This window comes from Hyaena hyaena, unplaced genomic scaffold (genome assembly GCF_003009895.1).
Source record: "Hyaena hyaena isolate Hyena2069 unplaced genomic scaffold, ASM300989v1 scaffold_97, whole genome shotgun sequence".
Classification (NCBI taxonomy): Eukaryota; Metazoa; Chordata; class Mammalia; order Carnivora; family Hyaenidae; genus Hyaena; species Hyaena hyaena.
In genome coordinates, this window is record NW_024080728.1 from 3,021,414 (window position 1) to 3,033,594 (window position 12,181).

Sequence of the window (12,181 nt, forward strand, 5' to 3'; positions counted from 1 at the left end):
GATCATTTTGGATTCTCCTGTATGCTCCTGAATATCTTTCTTGGGTCTTGTACTCCATAAATGTGATAAACATATCCTTAACCAAGTCGTTGGCAAAAAGCAGGACCAGAGTCCCCAGACCCTTCCTTCGGCACAAGCTGGGCCGTTAATTAGTATTCTTCAGGTATATGTTTGAACCATTTATGGCTCTGTCTAAACTTGTCATTTTATAGCCTAGTTTTTGCTCTCCTGTCATAGGGATATCATTAGAATCATTTCAAAGCCTTTTTGAAATCTGGTACAATATACCTTTATTCCTAGTCAACTGTCCACATTAATAGCTGGTCTCACAGAACTTGTCCTTAATGTACAGAAACTGCCTGTTTGAGACTCAATGCCATATATATGTCTTGTTGCATATTACAGAGGATTCAAACTAGCTTATTAGAATTAATAAAACAAAAAACTAATAAATAGATAACATATAAAGACTATAAAAATTATAATCCTCAACTACAAAGTTAGAAAGCAGATCTAGAAACTATGGGTTACCTTTTTACATCTGAGTCACAATTTCACTCTGAGCTTCCTGGTAGCAAAAGTAAAAAGAGTAACATGACTAGAAACCTGATTTACATTGTCCTAAGGTAAACAAATACCAGTTTCTCAGAAGTATAATCTGACTAGAATTTTATAAGTATATGAACTTATTAATCCAAAGTGTGAAGAATCTTACTTCCCTTTCAAAATAACTGCAGTTGTATTACCGATTTCTGGGTTTCCAACTCCTTATATATTTTCCATAATTCTTTAGGGATCATATATAACAGTTTTCTTAGTATTTTAGGTATGGTGCATGATGGCTTCACACTTGATTCCACTTAGAGTTAACAAATACCTAGTCAGATGCCTTATATTTTTGACTAGTCTTGGATTCATGTCTGTTATGGCCAGTGTTGAATTTTATTCCATGCAGCTCAAGGATTATCCATCCTGACAAGGGACTTAAGGGCTTTGGGGTGACTTAGACAAATTCAGTATGATATACTATCACATGGTGTTAGTATATACAATTATACATAGCCATGAGCCTGTTCCACATTTGTCTGCTTTTTTAGAGACTTTCACCCCCTCTTGATATATTACTTGTATAATATCCCATATTCCTGCCTATGTGACCTGATTGACAAAAAATATATAGAAAATATATAGACATAACTGTACAGATAGTACTTTATCTAAAAATATAGTATATGTTGTATAGTGTATGTACTACGGAATAGTAGTATATATTGTATAGTGTATGTACTATGCTATCTCTAGTAGTATCCGCTGGTATATACTATATAGAGTATGTACTAAACTCTCTATAGTACTATTCTGTGGTATATGCTGAATGGTGTATGTACTATGTTATCTCTAGTGCTGTTCCAGGGCATATGCTGTATGGAGTATATATTACACCATCTCCAATAGTGTTATGGGGTATATGCTGAGTAGTACATACTACACCATCTCTAGTAGTGTTCTGCATTATGTGCCATATGGAGTATGTACTGTGCCATCTCTAGTATTGTTCTGGGGTATATGCTGTATGGAGTATGTACTACACCATCTCTTTTAGTGTTCCAGGGTGTATGCTGTATGTAGTACGTGCTACACCATCTCTAGTACTGTTCTGGGGTACGTGCTGTATGGAGTATGTACTGCACCACCTCTAGTAGTGTTCTGAGGTATATGCTGTATAGAGTATGTACTATACCATCTCTCGTAGCGTTCTGGGGTATATGCTGTATGTAGTACATGCTGCACCATCTCTAGTACTGTTCTGGGGTACGTGCTGTATGGAGTATGTACTGCACCATCTCTAGTAGTGTTCTGAGTTATATGCTATAGAGTGTATGTATTACACCATCTCCAGTAGTGTTCTGGGGTATATGCTGTATAGTGTACATACTACACCATCTCTAGTAGTGTCCCGGGGTATATGCTGTATAGTGTACATACTACGCCATCTCCAGTAGTGTTCCGGGGTATATGCTGTATGGAGTACGTACTACACCATCTCTAGTAGTGTCCCGGGGTATATGCTGTATGGAGTATGTACTACGCCATCTCTAGTAGTGTCCCGGGGTATATGCTATATAGTGTACCTACTACGCCTTCTCCAGTAGTGTTCTGGGTTATATGCTGTATGGCGTGTGTACTACGCCATTTTTAGTAGTGTTCTGAGGTATATACTATATAGTGTATGTACTACACCATCTCTAGTAGTATTCTGGGGTATATGCTGTATAGTGTACATACTACTCCATCTCCGGTAGTGTTCTGGGGCATATGCTGTATGGAGTATGTACTACGCCATCTCTAGTAGTACCATTTACAGGTGCTCTAAAAAGAATTTTGTGACCGAAAGAACAAGTATCTCTCATGTGTTTGTATTAATGGCCTTTCAAAGGTGTCTGGTGCCACTAGCCATTTTCTGGGATATGAGCTGTCGTATCACTGTTGTCCCATTCTTTTCTTTCTTCCTTCATCCCTTCCCTATAGCTCTGTGTTGCCTGTCCTGTTCTTGTAGCTTTGGTAATGACGTCTGTTGTCAGTTTGAAAACGTTTTCTGAGGACCTGCTGTGTGCCAGGCCCTGTGCTTGGCCTGGTGAGGCAAGTAAAAGAGGTGCAAGTTGCTATTTCTGCTCTCAGAGGTGATATTTAAATTATTAAACAACTACACTGATCAGTCAGACACATCCTGTCTAGACCAGGGTCTCTAGAGACTCCATGCTGTGGGGGCATTAACCACCTAGTTGCTGGATTGTGAAGGGTCTGGGGACTCTGGGGTCCCCAGTGTAGCAGGAGAGGCACTCAGAGTTCAATTATTCACAAGTAGTAAAGAAGGATTTAAATAGCCTAATAACCAGTTGTGGTGTATGGGTGCAGAACCACTGAACATCACCTCTGCCTGTTCATAGACGCTGGCCCCAGGGTAGATAGAAGGAGGCATTTGGCCTCTGAAGGAATGGATGTAGGCATTGCCCTCCCAGCTTCTGGTCAGTTGCCCTGAAGCTTCCTCTTTGTCCTGCCTTTGAGATTCTACTGTCAGCTTTTCTCTGAGTGGCTCACAGGCTCAGGGTTGGGCAGTAGGCAGTTGACAAAGGGGAATTGGGCCCTCTCTGTGCATTTGACAACTCTCCAGGTATTATGGAGGTTACATCGAGATCCCTTTTTTGTTGGATGCTGGGCAGATGAAAGTCATCCGGAAAGACCATTTTAGAGCAGGCAACAGCTGACCCTTGCAGGTCTACCGGACTAGCCACTGTGGTTAACATAAGACAGATGGGGTAGGTTCTCTAGAATTTCCACAGCCTCCCATTTTCTCAGATATATTAGAGGCAGTAGGTAAAGATTTTAGTTCATATCTTATTTTCTTAATTGGTTTGACAACATCCCTACCTTTGGATCTGGGTTTGAGTCCAGCTGGGGTTCCACAGAGAGAGATATTTCTCCTTAGGGTCTGTGGTTAATTGTGTCTCCCCATCCCTGACTGCGTCTTGCAGGGTAGGAGCATCATCCCTGGTATAGGCTGAAAGCTAAGGAAAGAGGGATCTAATTGTTACCACCACTTATACCCCAGGAATAAGGTTGGCATTTCTTGAATGGAGGGTTCTGGAGGTGTCCTCCAGTCATTTTTCTGGCTGGATTTTTGCTGGGTAAGAGGCAGGAAGGGGTTGCTATGGATTAGTAGGTCATCTGCCCCAAACCTACCAGCTCTGCTTTGGTCCGGGCCCTTCTCCTTCCCCATTCTGATGAGTGGATAACTTTTGGGAATAGAATGAAGGCCACTGAGTGGGAGCTCATCCAGGAGCAGAAGGTATTGGGGTTTAAGAGACCACTCCTTTGTGGGGCCTGCTGCCCTGCCCCAGGCCCCTCCTTAGCAGCTCACAACCACTGGCCTAGCTTGGAAGGGCTGGGGCCGCCTGGTTAGTGCCGCTGTTTTTATAAGCTAATGAGGGCAGAGTGTGAGCCACAGGCAATGATGCTGGGATATTAACTGTGACAGGAAGCTTGATCATAATTATCTTAACGAGGATAGGGTTAATTACAGTGGAAACTTAAAAGTTCTCTCTGTTTGAATCCGCTAGAGCTGAATGCGTTGTGATGTTTTGTCATTTTGATATGACTTTGGAAAAGGCACAGGGACTCTCCCAGCAGCCGTAGCGGCTCCTGGGGGAACCCAGCCAGAGCCCTGTGAACGAGGTAACTGAGATGGTACCTGTGGGTGAGATAATGGGCAGCTTTCCTACAGGGGAGGCGGGAGGCAGGCAGCCTGCAATGCACTTCGGAGGTGCTGATTAGGTTTCCAGAGCAAACCACCTGCCACAGGTCAGACCGCACACCCTGTCTCCCTGTCTTGCCCTTGGCATCTCTTCTCTGGGCTGGGAATACGTCTCTCCAACTGCCTTTGCTGAGGTAGTACGCACAGCCTTGCCCTCCCCCCTCCAGCCCCTGACCTTGGTACACATGTCTGCCTTTGCAGCCCACCCCTCAAACATCTGCAGATTGTAAACCAAGCTGGCAAAGGAAGCCTGCCGTGACAGGCGTCCCCTCCACCAGGGCTCTTGGGTCTGGGGTGCATTTTGCTGTCCACACACAAGATTATGGCAGAGAAATTGGAATCTCGTCATCTTTTCCTTGTAGCTACTAGAGCTGTCCCACTAAAGAGCACAGATCTGAGTGGATCCTTAAAGCCTTTTTTTTTGGTTTGTCCGTTTAACAGCACACACCTCTTTGCAGGCATCTTGGATACAGGGGTATGAACTCAAAGATGGATGCAAATAATTCTTTTCCCTTCTCCTTCCATGAAAACAGCAGCAACAATAACAACCAAAGTCCAATTTTTAAAAAGCAAAAAATAAAACCATCTTCCAGGTCTGTGTTCACTGGCCTCCGCATGCCAGCCCAGCCCCACAAACCCTGTCTTCTCCAGTTTTACGCTTCGCTATGCTCTCTGTCTCCTGTCCCCAGTCTCTCAGCTCTGAATTTAGCTGATTAAATCACCAAGTGCACACTACACTGATGAAACGAAGACAGGGATTTATTAATTAGCAACCTCCTCCTCCTCCCAGGTAACACGGTTCCCTTTTAGCTGAGCAGCTAATAACATTAATGACAAAAAGAATCTTACAACCAGACAGATGATGGGGGATTTGAACCTGACCGTCCCCTGCTCGGCTGTGAAGTTTCACTCAGAACTGAGCTCTGACCCAAAGCCCGCCCCCAGAGAAAGGCAGCTCTGTGGGCACTCCCTCTGGTGTTCTTCGCTTTGTCTCTCTGCATGCTGTGTCATTTTTGTTTTATGCCTCCCTGGAAGCACTCTTGGAAGGGAGCTTTCTTTTGCTTGCCAGTTGCCAACCATTTGCCGATTCTCATGATAAGAGTATTATATTTGCATAACATAACTCAGGAACAATATGTATTTGGATGCTGCCTTTGACCATAGCCCAACTCAGGTTTGTGCACAAAGAACTTATTAGCCATCCATAAGGCACCCTGAAGGGAGGTGGCCTCAACAGGGCCTCCTCCTGAAAAGAACTTTTCCATCATCACTTATTAACCCCCATGGAGGGAACAGACTTCAGGGAAGGTGGAAGTTTCCCTGCAGAAGCCAGACTTGCGGCACCCCTTGCACATTTGCTCATCTGCCCACCCCCTGTATCCAGAACACACTCCCCCTCCAACACACCTCCTAAGGTCACAGCTACCAGAAAAATCATTGAATAAAAAAAGGAAGAAAAAGAAAGGAACCAGCATTTGCCAATGACTTGTTCGTCTTCTTTGGCTTACGTTCTTAAGATCCTGTGCCCTGGAAGCAGCACAGAACAAGGGAGTGCAGATGCGTTTTTGATGTGTCCAGACTCACACTTCAAGTAAATGGTGGAGCTGCGTCCCATCTTCCATGTGTGTATGTTGCGTTTTGCCTCCCTATAACATGAGGAAAAAGAGAAAGGAGGAGGAAGAAATGAAGCACAATGACCCCATTGACCCTTAGCCCAAAGTGTAAGTGGTATCAACTTCCAGCTGTGGCGCAGGTCGTGCTGGCGGCAGGAGTGGGGATGGTCTGGGTGCTGGGTCCTGAGGAACAGGGCAGCCAAAGGAGCTCTGCGCCCAGTGGAGTCGGGGGCTGTAATGACTCCCAGGCACATCACACCTCCTATGCATTGACGCCCTGTTTTGGAGTCTTGTTGGCACAAGTCCCATAAAGGAACTACAGACGTCTGGAGACAGCTTTGGTGCTAAAGTTCACACTCACGTCAGATGTGCGGACACTGCACGCACAAGCATCCGGCTCTGTAATGCAAGTGCCATCAGTAAATGAATAAATAGTGTAGACAACATCTCCCTGATTCGTCACATTTTATAGAATAGCCAGGAGATCCCAGGCGAGTCCGCCCTCTGGTCGACGTCGTAGCTCAGCTGTCAGCCTGTGCAAGCTCAGCACAGCTCTTGGGTCTGGCAGGTGAACGAGCTGGGAGTATGTGTGTCTGTGCAAGTCCCTCCACCGGGCGGCTTTCTTTAATTAACGTCTGCGCGCTCCAAGGCGAGCACATGCGCACAACTGCCCCTTGCCGCCTCCACCCCCAACACTCCTGAGCCCACAACATCAAGAGTTAACTTTCAGCTAACTGGGTAAACAAGGCTATTTTTCCCTTTCTGATACTTTTTTTCCCCTGAGCCGGGTACTTAATTCTTTCAGATGCTTGATTATTTACTGCCTTGACATCTACATTGCTGCATTCCACACTTCTTTCAAAAATAAAGTGAGAAATCCACTTTCCATAAATTAAAACCGTAACTTCAAGCCAGGAGCATTGAAACAGAAATTCCCTCAACCCCTTCCTTAACCCACTGCCCCTCCCCCCTACCCCCCAACAAAAACAAAAACAAAAAGGAAAAGAAATCATGAAAGAAAAAGAAACACCCCTCTCTGACTGGAGTGATTATGTGCTTCTGAAGATGCCTTGCCTTTGGGGGCAGCCACAGGAACACTGGGCAGAAGCAAATTAAGTGATTAGTGGAGAAAAAGAAAAAGTGGGGGGGGGGTAAGTCAAAGCCGGCGAAGGGAAAGAAAGGAAGCCTTCCTTGCCGTTTCCTGGACTGTGCAGAGGAGAACCGCTAAGAAATGATACTTGAAGTTATATTTATTATTGTAAGAGGGGTATGATATTTCTGGGCAGGAATGATGGATGACAACTTAAATTTGTGTCCAGGGAATGAAGGTGAACTGTGACAGAGTTATTTATCTTGGGAATGGAGGTTAGGGTCAGCCGAGGCTGGGTGCCTGAAGGCACAAGACATTGACAAATTTATCCTGCAGGCCGTATCTGAAGCCCTTTGTTTTGGATCCTGGCTACTCACTAAGTGACCCTCATCCTTCATGTTGGCAATGCGTGAAGGATGCGGTGAGTGCCAGCGGCCCCTTCTCCCCCGCCGCCCCCACCCCGGCTCCCGCTACTAATTCTTGTCATTCACTTTGCTGACAGGCACCAAGCCCAAACTATTCCCAGTCCTGAAAGGGAAGGTTAAAATATTTATTTCGGCTCATAATGGCCTCCCTGATTTAGTGCAGGATCATTTTTCCTGTTGCCTTTGTCATTGCAGGTCACTGGAAGGACTGAGCGCGTTCGGGAGCCTGGAGGAACTCATCCTGGACAACAATCTGCTCGGGAACGACCTCGTGTTGCCAGGGTTACCCAGGCTCCATACCTTAACCCTCAACAAGAACCAGATATCCTTGGCTCTGCCCGCTGCCTCCACTCTCCGCCCTGCCCCGCAGTGACCCCCCCCCCCCGCACACCCCCTCCCCTCCCCTCCCCCGCCCCACACAAATACCTGCGAAATGTCAAATGAGTTTTATGTGTCAGCTAAATTAAAGTATGTGAAATACAGTCCATGGGCAGACAAAGCGTTCTGTCTTCTGGCACTCGGGACACTTCAGAGTAATTTATTATAGGTCATTCATAAATGAAATGCACCATTATATCTTCCTGTTGCTCCATTTTAGTGTAGAGATCTAAGTTATGGCTGTGAAGAAATCTTTTTAATAGATAAAAATAGAGAAAGAAAATAATGTCACTGCCGCTGAGAAGGCAAAGCTCGGTTCTAGTTGCTTAGGCTTGTGTGGGAGGGCGACCTCTGGTGGGGAGTACGGGGTAGTGTCTCTAAGCGAACTTGGCCTTCACGTAGGTTTCTGGAAGGCTCTGGTGCAGGCCTGGGGTGTAACAGTTCTGGCAAAGGAGAGGGGGAAAGGGCAAAGGTGCGAGATAGACTTGTGAAGCCCGCAAGTAGCTCTGTCCTCCGTGGTGTTTGATGTACTAGGGTGATGAGAGAGGCCTAGCTGAGCTATTTTACTGCATGCAGTCTCCTTAAGTGGGTGAGGACCTAGCCAGCCTGGGGTGAGGCACAGGAGGATTAATGGCTCTCGATTTTACAGGGAGGCTGAGAATGGAATATGAAGCTTTCTGCAGTATGAGGCACCTAGCTCGTGTGTACGGTTATGGGTCTCCATGCTGCCACAGCACCAGCTGGGGGGCAGTTATCAGTTTTGTTAACTCCTGTATCCATCACACCTAGAAAAATGCTTGGCATGGAACTGAGGTTCAGTGACTGTGGCATGAATGAATGAATGAATGATTATCATCAGCTGTTCTTTATTGAGCACTTCTGTGGGTCAAGCACTGTGCTGGGTGCCTTTAAGTGTATTATTTTTTATTCTTACCGAACCCTGGGAGATGGGTGTAGTTTCTCCATTTACCTGAATGAGGAAAGAGGTCAAGCACAGATCCAAAGCTGGACATTTACCAAAATGCTACGTCCCAGTCTTAACTGTAGCTATATCCAAAGGTCTTTACGTTCTTCTGTGTTGCTTCAGACTTGAAGTCAAATCACCTTGTTTTACTAGTGAAACATTTGAAACCTAGAGTAACTCAGTCACTTGTTCATGTTTGCATGGCAAGTTATAAATAGAAAAGGGATCAGAGCCTTTTCTGTAGAGTACAAAATATAACGAGATATTACATTTACCGTGTGTACAAATGTCTACTTTAAGAACGATAGGCAAAATAATTTATTAACCACTGCTTATACTTTAAGTCATAAGACAGTACTTTCTTTATTAGGTAGAATATGCTACGGTGGTGACTATAAATTGGCCCTTTAATAGAAGTGGAAGGAGAAGGAATACAAGTAAATATCAGTCTTTATCATAATGCAATATTGATGGGGGTTTTTTCCTCTCCTATCCTTTGGTCAAACAAGTTTCTTAGTCATTGTTCGAAAAATTATTACAGTCACTGTGTCACTGTCTTAGGTGATCACTTGGATGATATTCTCAAATCATTAAAGAACAGAAGGGGTACGAGAATAGAACTGGGTGATAATCTTCCTTCTTTGGGCCCCAGTGGTTATATCCTGTGTCCCACACCACTGTGGAGTGTTAGCCTTTGGACTTGGCTTCATGAGTCAGCTTAATCATGTTTAGCAGGTGGCTGGGGACAGGTCAGCCTCTGAAAGCCTCTGTTTCTCATCTTGTGTGTATGTGTGACATCACAGCTCTCACTTGCCTATTAGGAGAACTGGTTTAAAAAGAAGAATATATGAAAGGCTTTTTTGCATGTTAGAATTACAGTGCCATGGTAATGTGAGCAAAACAGGTTTCTGAAAGGGTGAAAAACCAGTTGCCTCTGCCCTGGGATATTTATTGTGAAGTTGGCAATATAAGAAATGGTGCTGTGAGAAGGACTTCCAGAACAGCCCACAGATCAACCCACAAGGACTTTGTCTGGCAAATGCTGTACAAATGCTAATCCCAAACTCAATTCCTCTTCTCCCTCAGCACACTTCCTGGCCAGTTCTCTATCGCATTAATTGGTGCATACTAAGAAATGTAAGCTCATTTTAACACCAGCCTGAGAAAAATAATTAAAAGAAGAGCACACCAACTGTGAAAGAACATTTGACATCATCCCAGTCTACAGATGAACTAGTGGGTGATTTTTTTTCATTGACCTCTGATTTGTTTAATAATCAATCAATGAAAAGTGTTTGTTGGGTACTTAAGTATTCAGAATAGGTAGGTTATAGTATTGCTTTCCACTGTTACCACTGGCATTTGAAGAGCATTGAATAAATATTGATGTAAATATTGATGATTGACAGATTCCCTGATTAGTCTAATTAGGTTACACTAAGATGTAAGGTTCATGCTTCATATGAATTTACTAAGCATTATTGTCTCCCATTTTAGAGGGTTCATTTTCATAACTTGGCGTAGGATATGCTGAAAATGCACAGGAATCCATTCTGGATTTTGTTTTGTTTTTTAGATTCCACATGTAAGAGAGATCATAAGGTATTTGTCTTCCTCTGACTTATTTCACTTAGCATAATGTCCTTAGGGTCATCCATGTTGTGGCAAATGGCACGATTTTATTCTTTTTAATGGCTAAATATGTATTTATATATGTATTATATATTATAGTTATATAATATATATATAATTTTCTTTTACATTCAATTACTGATTGAAACTTAGATTGTTTTCGTATCTTGGCTATTATAAATAACGTTGCACTGACCATGAGGGTATAGATGTCTTTAGCCAAAAATGGAATTGCTGAATCATACAATATTATTATTTTTAATATTTTTGGGAACCCATGTATTGTTTTCCATAGTGGCTGCATCTGTTTTCCTTCCCAACCACAGTGCAAAAGTGTTCCTGTTTCTCCATATCCTCCAAACATTTATTATTTCTGGTCATTTTGATAAAAGTTATTTTAATAGGTGTGAGATGGTATCTCATTTTAATTTAGTTTTGATTTACCTTTCCCTGATGATGAGTGATATTGAGCATCTTTTCATGTGTCTATTGGCCATCTGTATTTCTTCTTTAAAGAAATGTCTATTCGGTTCCTCTGCCCATTTTTTCAATCAGATTGTTTTTTGCTATTGAGTTATATGAGTTCTTCAGATATTTTAGATATTCCTTATCAGATATATGATTTGCAGTCATTTCCTCCCATTCAGTAGGTTGCATTTTCATTTTTTAAATAGTTTTCTTTGCTGTGCAGAATGTTTCTCATTTCTTTCATTTTCATTCTCCAAATTTTTGTTTAAGTTCCAGCTAGCTAACACAGTGCAATATTAGTTTCAGGTGTAGAATTTAGTGATTCATCCATTACACATAACACCTGGTGCTCATCACTACACATGCCCTTTTTAATCCTCATCACCTGTTTAACCGATCCCCTCAGCCATCCTCCCACCCACCTCCCCTCTAGTAACCATCAGTTTGTTCTCCATAGTGAAGGGTCTGTTAATTGGTTTGCCTCTCTCTTTTTTCACCTCTATATTCATTTGTTTTGTTTCTTAAATCCCACATATGAGTGAAATCATATAATATTTGTCTGTCTTTGATTGATTTTGCTTAGCATAATACATTCTAGTTCCAGCCACATCATTGCAGATGGTGCAATTTCTTTTTATGGCTGAGTAGTATTCCATCGTATGTGTTTCTCATTTTTAAAGGAATAAATCAGGCTGGAGGATGGTTGTATTCTTAGTGTTGCCACCACCAGAGATTAGCAGGCCTTCTGGCCCTACAGTACTGAGGGATTTTCTTTGTCTTTGATTGGGTCCCTTTCCCTTTTCATTCCTCATCTTCTTCAATCTGTAGCAGTAATGCTGAGGGAGAAATGAGAGTAGTATGGGAGGAACTGACGCAGAGGGGATGTGTAGCTATAGAGCTGGCCATTTATACTGCTGTGCTGATGGAGAGCACTCTATTACCAGTAGATACAAAAAGTTCTAGTTGGCTTTCTTTGGATGCAGCATAACTTCTTTCTCCTCTGGTCTACTGGTATAATCATGAAGACTGGCTTCGTTTCTCCACATACTTGACCCAGAAGTCACAGGATGAAAGCCAGGTAAAATCAGGAGTAACACTGTCTGTGACCCTTTTAACCTAATACTTCTGAGTCTACCTTTTCAGCCAACTGACTCTGCTACTTTCTTGTTGAATAAACCCCTGACTCTTTAAGAGATGCTGTGTTCCAAAATGCTATTGCTGATTCCATGAAATGCCTTGGACTTGGGCTCTATTAGTTAGCTTTGCTGCATAATAACCTACCTCAAAAGTCAGAGGCTT

General features: G+C 43.2%; 1 protein-coding gene across 9 annotated transcripts in view; it reads left to right on the forward strand.

Annotated features, from left to right (window-relative positions):
• LRMDA (leucine rich melanocyte differentiation associated) overlaps positions 1 to 12,181 on the forward strand; it is a 1,037,699-nt gene that overhangs the window by 566,359 nt on the left and 459,159 nt on the right. For all 9 annotated transcript variants that reach the window (XM_039235202.1, XM_039235199.1, XM_039235201.1 and 6 more), the window contains one exon: positions 7,636 to 7,762. In XM_039235202.1, coding sequence (XP_039091133.1) covers positions 7,636 to 7,762 — 127 coding nt within the window. The remainder of the gene's footprint in view (positions 1 to 7,635; positions 7,763 to 12,181) is intronic.